Source organism: Prionailurus viverrinus, chromosome C2 (genome assembly GCF_022837055.1).
Source record: "Prionailurus viverrinus isolate Anna chromosome C2, UM_Priviv_1.0, whole genome shotgun sequence".
Classification (NCBI taxonomy): domain Eukaryota; kingdom Metazoa; phylum Chordata; class Mammalia; order Carnivora; family Felidae; genus Prionailurus; species Prionailurus viverrinus.
The window spans coordinates 88,951,107-88,964,141 of NC_062569.1; the positions used below are offsets into that span (position 1 = coordinate 88,951,107).

At 38.4% G+C, this 13,035-nt stretch overlaps 1 protein-coding gene across 1 annotated transcript in view; it reads left to right on the plus strand.

Annotated features, from left to right (window-relative positions):
- Positions 1–13,035, plus strand: part of SLC12A8 (solute carrier family 12 member 8) — a 148,483-nt gene that overhangs the window by 125,505 nt on the left and 9,943 nt on the right. The window contains exons 12-13 of the mRNA XM_047874263.1: positions 9,941–10,038; positions 10,588–10,705. Of these exons, the coding sequence (XP_047730219.1) occupies positions 9,941–10,038; positions 10,588–10,705 (216 nt within the window). The remainder of the gene's footprint in view (positions 1–9,940; positions 10,039–10,587; positions 10,706–13,035) is intronic.

A 13,035-nucleotide genomic window follows, 5' to 3' on the forward strand; every position in this document is an offset into this window, starting at 1 on the left:
CTTACTTTTTATTTGCTTGGTTTTCTGTCATCATTTTTCTCTAAATGCTCTGGCAGATATGTCAAATGCCTCTTAATGTTATTTTCCAAATGCTTGAATTCTTCAGAAATCTAACATATTCATTTCTTTTTTTGTCTTTGTCTAATGGCTGTCATCCTGTTCCATTCTAGACTATCTGTTCTCTAAGCCTGCTATAAAACTCCTGGAATTTCTCTTTATCACACTCTATGTCAGATCCAGGGAACAAAGATTTTCTGGATACAATATTACAGTGGAATTTTTTTTTTTTTTTTTTTTTTTTTGCCTACCCAGCGTTGAATGACCTCCCTATGTTTGAAGAATTTCCGGTGTTACAAGTCTTGGTGAGAGGAAAAGTAAGCCTTTCACGCTCAAAACTGAAGATGTCAGATACACAGTTTTCCAGCCTCTCCTATATCCAAGAGTTCAGGCATGAGGCTGAGGCTCTGCCAATCAGATGAGCCCTCCTTATACCTGGAACTGGGAACTGGAAACCTGAAGAAGTGGTGACTTCTAGGAACTCTCTAAAAGCCTTATGGTAGCAGCAGGATGGCTGCATTCCTGGCTCCAGTGTCCAGCACTTTCAGAGTCAGTGGGCAGGATTCAGCATCTAGACCTTGGTGCCTGCTGCAGGAGTGTCCCCTCCTAGACTGCTCTGACATACAATATTGAGTGTTGTTCCTAGCTGTATAGCCTTGAACTTAATTTGCTAGCCTTTCCAGCTACTCTCAGAGGGAAGGCTAGGAAATATATTTTTACCTGATCATTTTGCTGCTTCATATGAAATGGTGTGGATTTTTTCCTAAGAAAGAAGGGGGAGATTGGGTAATGACAATCAGTCAGTGCCACAATTATCATGGTTTTAATTTCTAAGAGCTTTTGGTTTAACCCAATTTTTCCTTATCCTTTTTTTTTTTTTATTTGAACGTCATCTCATTCTTGTTTTACGGATACAATGGCTTATCTTATCTCTCTGGTAATATTACTTATTCTCCCTTTAAAGTCTTTTTCTGTTCTTTTTACTGACTTGTGTTCTCTAGATCTTTTTCTCTTTGGCTTGGTCTCTCTCTCTCTCTCTCTCTCTCTCTCAGAGGCTTTACTAAAATGTCTGTTGAACTTTTGATTTCTTTTCCTACTTATAAGTGAAGTACTAAAAAGTTGTTTAGAAGATCTGTATACTGGTCAGGGCCTGTTGATTAGGGCAGCTCACTATATAATGATTAGGTTGTAGGCTAGCTTTTGCACAGGAGGATCCCAAAAAGTGACTATCTAGAGGTTTTCAAAACCTCTGGACTCTTTAGTTCCTCCAGAGGAGAATCCTTTAATCTCTTGTCTTACCCAGATGGCTGCATGCATTCAGGGAGCAGGGGGAAGTAGGGGAGTTAGGGTGTCTCATTGTTTAGGATACAGACTTAAATTCAATTCCCCAGTTTCTAGCTCCATTTACCCATTCTTGCTGTGCCTGGTGTCCCAAGTCCAGGCACTCACTGGTTTTATTTCTTCAGAGGAAAGGGGTCAGGCAAAGGAGTTATTACCTAGCTGTATGGGGAGAAGAAAGGATCTTCATTTCCAGCTATTTCAGATACAGTCTTGGAACCAAATGCCTTTACCTTATCACTTTCCAGGGACATGGCACTGCCTAGTCTTGAACTTTGCTGGGGCCTGCCAGGGTGCATTGGGCTGCTCCTTGCCGGTACCCTGTCTGTAGGGCCTAGAATTCATCCTTCTCTGCTCTGCTCACTCTGTTACCATTCCCCTGTCACCTTTCCATATTCCAAGACCTGTTTTTATCTTTCCTCCCTCATTCTCCTTATGCTTGTGGGTTTATGCCTATCTAATTCCTTTTCTGTTTTCTCAGTGGGTTTCCAGGAGAGATGTACAGTCAGTTTGCAATCTTTAGTCAATGAAGTGCTTGCTGCCCAGTTACCCAATCATAGAAATGTCATAGCTGTTGACCACTCCCTGTCCTTCATCCTTGCTGCCTGTACCTTGGTGCAGACCCTTCCTATACAGCACCCAGACTCTTGTTAAATCTGCAAACCAGTGTCCTGCCTCCAGATTCTCCCACATCCTGTTTCTCCTTCCCATTGTCCACTGAATGATTTTCTAAAATAAAACTCTTATCATGTCTCTCTTACTTAAAAACCTTCACTAGAATCAAATCTCTTCCATCTAAAGTCCAAGATCCTTGGTGGGATTTGCAAGGTTCTTTACAATCCTGCTCTGTACTACCTTTTTGGCCATTTTCCTCGTGATGGCCCATACTCTGTATGTTCCAGTTAGACCTAAATGAATGCCCTAAACACATCTTGTTCTTCATCCCTTCCCGCCTTTGCATATGCTGCTCTGTCTTCACAGCTGCTTCACCTCCCGCTTCTCCATCTGGAAAACTCCAACATATAGTTTAAAATCCATCCAACTTTTCATATGCATTTACACTCCCTCTGAGAAGGCTTTCCTGATTTCCTCTCCTGTGCAAGTATAACATTCGATTTATGCTAGCAGTATAGAGAATTAACACGTTGTTTTATACATTTATATCGAATTTTTTACACATTTGTCTTCAGGCCCATGTGTCTGTCTGTCTTGAGGAAAAGAAATATTAGTTTTATTCCTTTGCCCCTAGACTGTGGGCTTCCTTTAGTCACAAGCCATGTCTTTCCACCTTATATTTATCACAGTATTCCCACACAGTACACAGCATGCAGCAAACACTCAGTAAAGGCTAAATTGATGCACAATTGAGCAAATATTAACTTCAAAAAAATGAAACATTGATCAGTAAAGTAGAATAGAAAGAATTACACTATGATAAGAACCTAATCTGTGACAAACCAGATGTCATACAATAATAAGAATCAAATCACTATTGAGTAAACATTGTTGAAATCAAATGGATCAAAAAGATTAACTTGGGCTGTATTCTTTACCTTATATAGCCATGAATTCCTTATTTATAACAGCTGTGCAAGAGAGATATTTCTGACTATTGAAGACTATCATCAAAGACAAAAAGGATCTGATTAAATAGAAATAAAAAACATTTGTACAACACAGTGTCACAGAAGGAAACAATTATTCTGACAAGCACGGCCGATAAAAGCATACCTTCCAATGCATATTATTTTTAAAAATAGGAAGGTCAAAATCCAGATTCGACTAAAAAGAAGCATGCAGATGAATATGCAGTTTACATTTGAAAAATCAATGCCCAGATTCATTCATTGCTCATTCAACAAACTAACTTTTATTGTTAAGTGTAAAATATTGTTAGTAGTTAAAAATAGCCAGTGTTTTTCAAACATGTCCCATGTTCTTGGCACTGAGATAAGCACCTAACAGATTATCTCAATCTAAGCTCAGACTTAGGCATTGTTATTGTCATTTTACAGAGGCATAGAGAAGTTAAACATTTGCTCAGGATATGAGACAGCCAGAACTTGAACACAGGTCCTTTCACTTTAGAACTTGTGTTCTGAACCACTATACAAGGTATATGCTGCTAGCTGTTAGTATCTGTTATAAACTAGGCCATCGTATTAATTCAATAAATACAAATTAAACCACCTTCAAAATATCATTGCACATCTATTAAGCCATCAAAAAATTAAATAAAATAGGTCTGTGGTTATCAGGTATATGAACACATTGCTGAAAGCAATTCCAGTGGATTTATTCCTTCTGGATCTGTTGATTAAAGTTTTTCATCAAATTTGGGAGCCATTATTTCTTCAAATATTTTTTCTGCTCTTCTCTTTCTCTCCCATATCTATGGGACTCCCACTACACATTAATTAGTATACTTTACATTCCCCCTCCTCCCCCTGCCCCGGTTTCTGAGGCTCTGTTCTTTTTGTTCTACCGTTTCCTCTCTGTTCTTCAGTTTGGATAATTTCTACTGATCTATCTTCATGTTCACTGATACTTTCTTCTTCCATCTCAAATCTGCTGTTGAGCCCATAGAGTAAATTTTTTATTTCTGTTATTGTACATTTTAACTATAGAATTTTCATTTTTGTAATGTTTGTATGTTTTTGTTGATATTCCCTATTTTGAAAGTCATTGCCATCATATTTCTCTTAAGTCACTGACATTGTATTTTTATTTAATTCTTTGAACATATTTATTATACTAGTGCTTTGAAGTCTTTGTCTGCTAAACTCAGTGCAGGCCCACTCAGAGTCAGTTTCTTTTGATTGCTTTTTTTTTCCAGAGCATGGGTCAGTTTCCCGTTTTTATATTTTTTAAGTTTATTTATTTTGAGAGAGATAGAGACAGTGCAAGTGGGGGGAGGGGCAGAGAGAGGGATACAGAGAATCCCAAGCAGGCTCCAGACTGTCAGCTTGGAGCCCGATGTGGGGCTCGAACCTACGAAACCATGAGATCATGACCTGAGCTGAAACCAAGAGTCGGACACCTAATCGACTGAGCCCCCCAGGTGCCCCAGTTTCCTGTTTCTTTGCATGTCTTGTAATTTTGGGTTGAAAACCAGACAATTTAGATAATATAGTATGGCAACTCCTGATTCTGATATATGTTTCCATGTTTTTGTTTGTTTTAGTAAATTTTCTGGATTTGAACTTTGGAATCTGTGTCCTCTGTGGTTGTGGATTCTGATGTCTCTACTCAGTTTTTTATTCTTATTTTTAACTTTTAGCCTGGCTTCTAAGGAGTTTGCCCTTGTGCCTACGTGGCCCATAAGGCTCCACCCTTTGCCAGTGGATCTGTGTATAGGTTAGGAAGCAGTCAAAGTTGCAGCTAGTTTTCCAGTCTTTCCTGGTTTTGCCAGTCTCAGTTTGGCCTCCCCAGGCAGGAGCATAGTTTTTCAGTCATCCAGGGAAATATGGGGAGATATAGTCCTTCCATAGTCTTTCTGTGACTCTCTCATTTCTAGATCTTCCCATTAAGTTTCTGATGGTCCACTGCTTGCTCTAGCTGGGTCTGCAACCTCAGGCTAGCAAAACTGAGGACTTTTTCTTTTCAGTTTTCTACTATACTCACCATGTTTAGCTTATAAAGGCACAACTCACAAGTCTTCCCCCTCTGGCAGCGAAACTGCTGGTTTCTGACCAGCTCCATGCTGGTAAGAACGGGAATGAGGATGGGAGATCAGGCCATAGGCTCTCACTGTTCAGACCCTCAGCTCCATCAGTTTTTGAAAAATAAATACTTCTTAATTTTGGTCTCCATTTGGTAACTTCTAGAGCTGAATGATTACTTTTTTATTATTTTGACCATTTTTATATTTATTTCTTGTGGAGAGGATTCACTGACCACTTCACATTGCCATCGCTGAAAGTCCCTCTGGTTCATTCTCCTCCTCCTCCTCCTTCTTCTTTTTAAATTTTTGTTATTGAAGTATAGTTGACATAACATCTTTGGTTAATTCTCTCTGGAGAATTATCTTTCATGATATAACAAGAAATATAAAACTATTTCATTGCCCTAACTTTGTAAATCTGTTTGGGGGAATTGCATATCAAGGAAACAACTCAAAATCAAACAATAAACCATAAAATGTGTTCAAGATGGTCATAGCTGCATGGTTTGTGCTAGTAGCAAATTAGAAATAAATGTGCAACGTTTGGAAAATGGTTAAAAGAATTATATTATCAACTTAATAAAATACCATATGGACTTGAAACATGATCCTTTGTGGACTATAGCAATGCACATTCTTGGTTTGTACAGGTTAACTAAAACTATGTGTTTATTTATTCTGATAAAGATATGGAGTGCATTTTCAGAGATGGTTTAATATTTATTTATGTATTTATTTATTTATTTTTAATATAATTTATTGTCAGATTGGCTTACACACAGTGCTCATCCCAACAAGTACCCTCCTCCATGCCCATCACCCACTTCCCCTCCCCCCCCCATCAAGTCACTCATCGTCAGGGAAATATAAATCAAAGCCACACTGAGTCAGAGTGGCTAAAATGAACAAATCAGGTTTAATATTTATTTTAAGTAAACTTTTATCAAATTACTTAATTTGTTATTTTAAAAATTGACATAATTATGTTTATTATATTTGATACATATTTTTTAATTTTTGTTTATTTGAAAGAGAGAAAGAACAAGAGGAGAGGGGCAGAGAGAGGGAGACACAGAATCCGAAGCAGGATCCAGGCTCTAAGCTGTCAGCACAGAGTGCAACATGGGGCTCGAACTCACAAACAGAGATCATTACCTGAGCCGAAGTCCAATGCTCAACCGACTGAGCCACCCAGGCACCCCTATATTTGATATTTTTAACATGCCTAATGCATAACTTTGTCTACCTGTTTGTTTTGCAACTAATGTGTGATAAAGTAAAGTTGCTTTCTCTTTTTTTAAGTTTATTTATTATTTATTTTGAGAGAGAGAGAGCATGAGAGAGAGTGGGGGAGGAGCAGAGAGGAGAGAGAGAAGCCTAAGCAGGCTCTGTGCTCTTAGCACAGCTCTGAGCCTGATGTGGGGCTCAGTCTCACAAAACATGAGATCATGACCTGAGCCGAGGTCAAGAGTTGGATGCTTGACTGACTGAGCCACCCAGGCACCCCTTTGGTTATTATTGGTTATTGCTTTCTTGGTTATTATTTTAGAATCTATAACATGAGAGACTGTCCTCTCCCACCACTAGTCTGTAAGACCTGCTTCTTCTAGCAAAATCCTTGACAAGAGAAAAAAAATTTTTTCGTCATTTTGGAAGGGTTTTGAAACCATACCTGTTCAGAATTCAGAAAAATTGTCTGCCTGCTTTGTTGTACCTATTCAAGTTAGTTAGGTTAGTTGAGAATCCTTGCATGAATTTTCCCTCACATTGCTGACATATAAAACTGCACTGTGCTTGCTTGGAGAGCACATCCCTTCCTTTTGTTTCCCCTCAGAGCCCTTAGAAAACATACACACATACATACAATTCCCTTAGGTACAGTGTAATTGAGGTTATGTGAGACTGAGATTAACTGGGAAAGGGAGAGCTTAACATTTCACAGATCTCAGAGAGGCAAAAAATCTAAGTCCTTAAACAATACTCTTCCATCTTAATAACCAAGGGGACAACTGTATTTCACTAAGCATATGATTAAAAAAATGAATCATGACTTGGGCATGTTAAAATTGTACAATTTGATTAATGGTAATCAATAGTATTCCCATTTTTTAAAAAAGTAATAAAGCCATTAATTCACATCAGTCATAAACCTTGGCAGAGTTTATTTTAATCCACAATTAATGAGGAGACATTTATTGAGCACTTCCGATACACAAACTTCTAAATGCCAAGATTTGGCATTTAGAGATGTAAAAGACAGTCATTGCCCTCAAGGTATGGAGGGCAAGATAAGTATAATAGTAGATAAGTATAATAGTAGGAAGCACATAATGAAGGGAGACAGATGTTGAAAGGATAAAGGCTACCTTGGGGGCTAGGATGATTTCTTTATTCATTTAACCACTTGTAAGGAATATTTACCACATCTCAAATGCTGTTTCAGGTATGGGGGACATTCTGTATAGACCTAGAAGGCCTCTGCTGTCATCGAGCTTGCATTCTAGTAGGGAAAGACACATACTAAATAAGCAAACAAATATATAACTGTAATGTCAGTAAGTGATAAGTACTATCAAAGATAATAGAGCAAGGTAACAGGATAGAGAGAGAGACTGGGGTGGAGAGAAAGGTTACTGTTTCTGATAGGTTTTCAGAAAAGATATCTCTGAGAAGAGGATATTTTAATGGAGAACTGAATTGTATAAAAGAGAGAGCCATGCAGAGATATTGGGGAAGAGTTCTAGGCAGAGGAAATGGTGTGTATGAAGGTACAGGTGGGAATAGGATTGGCAAATTCCAAGAACAGCAGCGGTCCAGCAGCAACTGGAGAGGAATGAGCCAGGGGAGAGGGATAGGATGAGTACAGTGAGGAAAGGGCCATACAGGTCAGAGTTGTGATATGATCAGATTTAAGCTTTAAGGAGATAACTAAAACCAAACCAAGCCCTGTTGAAGATATATAAAGGTAGGCTAAACTGCTATAACAATAACCAAAAACATAGTGACTCAAACACAACGGAAATTTATTTCTCACTTGCACTAATAGTCTAGGAAGGCTCTCCTCCATGTATTGATTCAGGGACTCAGGGTCCTTCTATTCTTTTGACTTTACTATCCCTTAGTACCTTGTCATACAAAGTCAAGACTCAGTTACCATATTCATATTTCAGGCACAACAAGAGGCATACCTATTCTCCTAAAGACCTTGGTGCAGAAGTGACATTTATCACTTTTGTTCACATTCCAGTGGTGAGAACCTAGTCATCTGGCCACACCTAGATGTGAGAGATCCTGGATATACTCTGACTGTGGTTTCTACTACAGGAACACAATACAGTAAATCAGATGAAAGATGAAAGTGACTTGGACTAGGATGGGAGAGCAATGGAGTGGTCATATTTTGGATACATTTTGGTGGTAGGATCAACAGGAATTACTGATGGAATAGATGTAGGTATGTGAAAAAGAGGAGTCCAGGATAAATCTTTGATATTTGAGTGAATGGTAGTGTCATTTATTCAGATCAAGAAGACCTGGGGAAAATAGATTTCTGCTTTAACCATGTTAAAGTTTGAAGTGTTTGTTAGCCATGTAAGGGGAGATATTAAGAAGACAACTAAATATTCAAGACTTCAGTTCAAGGGAGAGGTCGATGATGATATAAACTTGGAACATCAGTGCGTGGATAGTATTTAAAGCCATTTGAGACTACAGGAGATCTCCTAGGAGTGAATATATATGGAAATAAGAAGATTGCTGGGGACTAAATAAATGCTGGGATACTCCAATATTCGGAAGCTGGAAGGAGGTGGTAAGCCAGCAAAGGAGACTGACAAGAAGTGGCCAGTGAGATAGGAGGAAAACAAGGGGAGCAAGTCATCTTAGAAACCAAGAGGAGGTAGTGTTTCAACAAGTAGAAAGAGATCACTTGTGTCAGATGCTGTCTGAAAGGTCCAGTAGGATGAGGACTGTGAGTTGACCATTGAATTTGAAGTTTCACATCATTGGCAACTGTAGGAAGGGAAATTTACGTGTTGTTTACAATCTTAAGAGTGGGCTGAAGAAATAGTGGGAGGTAGAAACTGTATAGGCAATTCTTTTGAGAAATTTAGCTCTAAGGAAGATAAAGAAATAGAGCAGTAGCTGAGGGATGACTGGGAAATATTTGTTTAGGTGGGAGAAATTACAGTCTATTTGTATTTGGTGGAAAAAAGTGATGATGCAAAAGCAAAGCCCTTGAGCAGGGCACTAGTGGAGGGATGTGCCTTATGTAAGAGCCAGGGATATTCATCCACTGTAGAAGGAGGGAGGGCAGAAGAGAGGATACAGATGCAAGTGGCTTGGTAGCTTTGGTGATGAGAGAATATAAAAGCTCTCTTTTGAGAGAAGAGGTCATAAGTTTGTTACATCAGAGAGTAGGAGAATGAGTTGACTAGGTGTAAGACCACTGAGGAGTGGAAGTGTGGAAGTGTGGAAGCAGGTAATGTAAGCAAGGGAATGCTCTTAGTCTTTGATCATAGAATCTTAGCTGGGTAAGAGGGTACTGAAAAGAGGAGGTAAGTAATAGAAAGCAAAAACATACCAGGGCAAATTGACTGGAGATCCCTCTGTAGGCTATGAACAGTTGAGGCGGGAGACAGCAGAGTAAGTGAGAAAAAAGAAGTGATAAGCAGGGGTAGATAGATTGAAATCATGATTTAAGAGATGTAAAGTTACTAGCCTCAAGTGTGGTCAAGGGAGTTAATAGTTGAGGTGAATGGAGATTGTTTTTGGCTGAGTTACAAAATTGGAGAGGAGGAATTCATAGATATTTGCTCTTAAAAATAGAAAAGGGTTTGGTAACAAATTGGTAACCAAGGATTCGGCTCATTTATTTTTTAGAGTTCTTCCTGAAGTCTAGGCTCCAGGACCAAGATATCCAGAGGAGACCAATTTCTTTCTACACCCACATGTGCAACCCCTGGGTCTCCCTGTTAGGGGTGAGTTACCTCATTTTTATCTCAATTGTCCTTGAGAAAGAATTCAGGTAGAGATGTTGATCTAGGGAGCTGCAGAGGGGAGAGGAAAAAGGACACCCTTAATTAGGAGCAATGTGATTTAAGTGTGTTACATTAGACTTTAGATGGGATTACAAATGGCAAGATTATATTTAATGAACCACTTATTTCAATCAGTGGTTTACTTTAAAAAATAATTAATCATCTGTGATAACCTGTGGGTCACTAAATTTCTAGGTATACCAAATTAGCATAATTTCACTCTAATTTGTTTCTTCTAGGGAGAAGTAGGACAAGGAGCTAGGGTAGGATATTTATTGATAGTTTTGATTACAGGGTACTTTTGGGTGGGTGTCTTCTCAACTATCTGCTTAAGTGCAGTTTTTTGAATTATGTGTGAACTTCTATTTAGAATTTATAGTGATCAGAGGTAGATTAGAGGGACTGTTGTTTCTTGAAGTCTTTACCTTGTGACTTTCTTACCACGTGATAAACTATTAGGTGACTTGCCTTTGTATTCTGTTTCCACAGGCTGTTGGGTCCCTTCTCATCATGTTTGTGATCCAGTGGGTCTATACCCTCATTAACATGGGTGTTGCTGCCATTGTGTATTTCTATATCGGTCGGGCCAGTCCAGGGCTTCACCTTGGTAAGCCATTTTGCTGCCATCTTCCTTCTTCTCGTTTAGCTTTCATTGAAAAAACTGCATTTTGAGCACCTATTAAATGCCAACTAATTCAGATTCTAATCTCATTTTCAAGTAGCTTATTATGGTCTAGGAGGAAAAATATAACATGCATATAAATGGTAAATAATAATAATACACAAAAAATAATAACAACTTGTAAGGTAAATAATAACAACGTGTGGAAGTAAAATCGGTGACAACAGCAGCACAAGGGAGGAGGAAAGAAATGGGAACATACTGCTTTAGGTTTCTGATACTAATGTGAAATACTATAACATCACTTAAAGGTAGACCACGATAGGGGCACCTGGGTGGCGCACTCAGTTAAGCGACTGACTCTTGATTTTGGCTCAGGTCCTGATCTCACAGTTCATGGGGTTGAGCACTGACAGTGTGGAGCCTGCTTAAGATTTTTGCTTTCTCTGCCCCTCCCCTACTCACGCTCTCTCTCTCTCTCAAAATAAATAAATAAATAAACATTTTTAAAAAGGTAGGCCATGATAAGTTATAAAGGTATACTACAAGTCCTAAAGCAGCCACTAAAATAATACAACAAAGAGTTATAGCTAATAAGCCAATAAAGAAGATAAAATTGAATTTAAGAAAGGCTCAAATAGAAATAAAGCAGGAAAAAGGAAAATGATCATAAAGGACATATAAGACAAACAAAAAACAGAAGGGTGGCTTACAGCTATATCAATAAACCTAGCTATACCTATATACCTATATAGTTATATCAATAAATATAAAAAGTCTAAATATTCACAATTCAAAGGTATAAACTCTGAGATTGTCAGATTCAATAAAAAAGCAGCTATATGCTGCCTATAGGGAATCTACTTTAAATATAAAGACACATGGGTTACATGGGTGGCTCAGTTGGTTAAGGGTCTGACTCTTGACTTTGGCTCAGGTCATGATCTCATGGTTGTGAGATCAAGCCCCACACAGGGCTCCATGCTGAGCATGGGGTCTGCTTGGGACTCTCCCTCTCTCTCTCTGCCCCTCCCCAGCTAGCACACACGCACACACTTGCACTCTCCCCCTGCCTAAATAAATAAACATTAAAAAAAATAATAAAGGCACAAATAAGTTAAAAGTAAAGGGGTGGGAAAAGATAATATCATGATAACATGAATCAAAACAAAGCTGGACTGATTATACTAACACCAGACAAAACAGATTTCAGAGAAAAGAATCTTATCAGAGATATAAAGAGGGTCATTTCATAAAGGTAAAGGATAAAGAGGGTCATTTCATAAAAATAAAGGGAAAAATGCATCAAGAGGATATAACAAACCTTAACATTTATGTACTTAGAACAGAGCTTTGAGGAGTGCTTGGGTGTCTCATTTGGTTAAGTGTCCAACTCTTGATTTCTGCTCTGGTCATGATCTCACAGTTCATGAGATCAAGCCCCACATCAGGCTGTGTGCTGGCAGGGTGGAGCCTGCTTGGGACTCTCTCTCTCCCTCTCTCTCTGCCCCTCCTTTACTCATGTTCTCTTTCTCTCTCAAAATAAATAAGCATTAAAGAAAAAAAAAGAAACAGAGCTTTAAAATAACATGATGCAAAACCTGACAGAACTGCAAAAAGAAATAGAAAAGTTTATAATTATAGTCAGAGATTCCAACACCTCTCTCTCAATAATTGCTAAAATAAGTAGGCATAAAATCAGTAACACTTTATTTATTTATTTTTAAATGTTTATTTTGAGCAGACAGAGAGAGAGAGAGAGAGAGAGAGAAAGAGAGCACTAGTGGGGGAGGGGCAGAGAGAGAGGGAAAGAGAGAGAATTCTAAGCAGGCTCCGAGCTAACAGAGCCTGACATGGAGCTCAGTCTCCTAAATCGTGAGATCATGACCTGAGTCAAAATCAAGAATCAGATACTTAACCAACTGAGCCACCCAAGTGCTCCAAATCAGTAAGACTTTAGAAGACTTGAATAACATTGCCAACAAACCCAAGCAAATTGACATTTATAGAACATGCCACCTAACAACAACAGAATATACATTTTCTTCAGGTATATATGAACTTGCCAGGATAAACCATATTCTCGGATGTAAAAAAAAAAAGTCACAACAAATTTAAAAGCATTCAGGTAAATTCAAGAACAAAGTATGTTCTTTGACTAAAGGGGAATTAGAAATAAGTAATAGAATAATATTCTGGTTATCAAAATACTTAGAAACCAAAGAACACTAAATAACACTAAATGACTAAGAATACTAAGGAAACTAAATAACTTGTCGTCCAAAGTGAAATTACAGGGGTATTTGGGTGGTTCA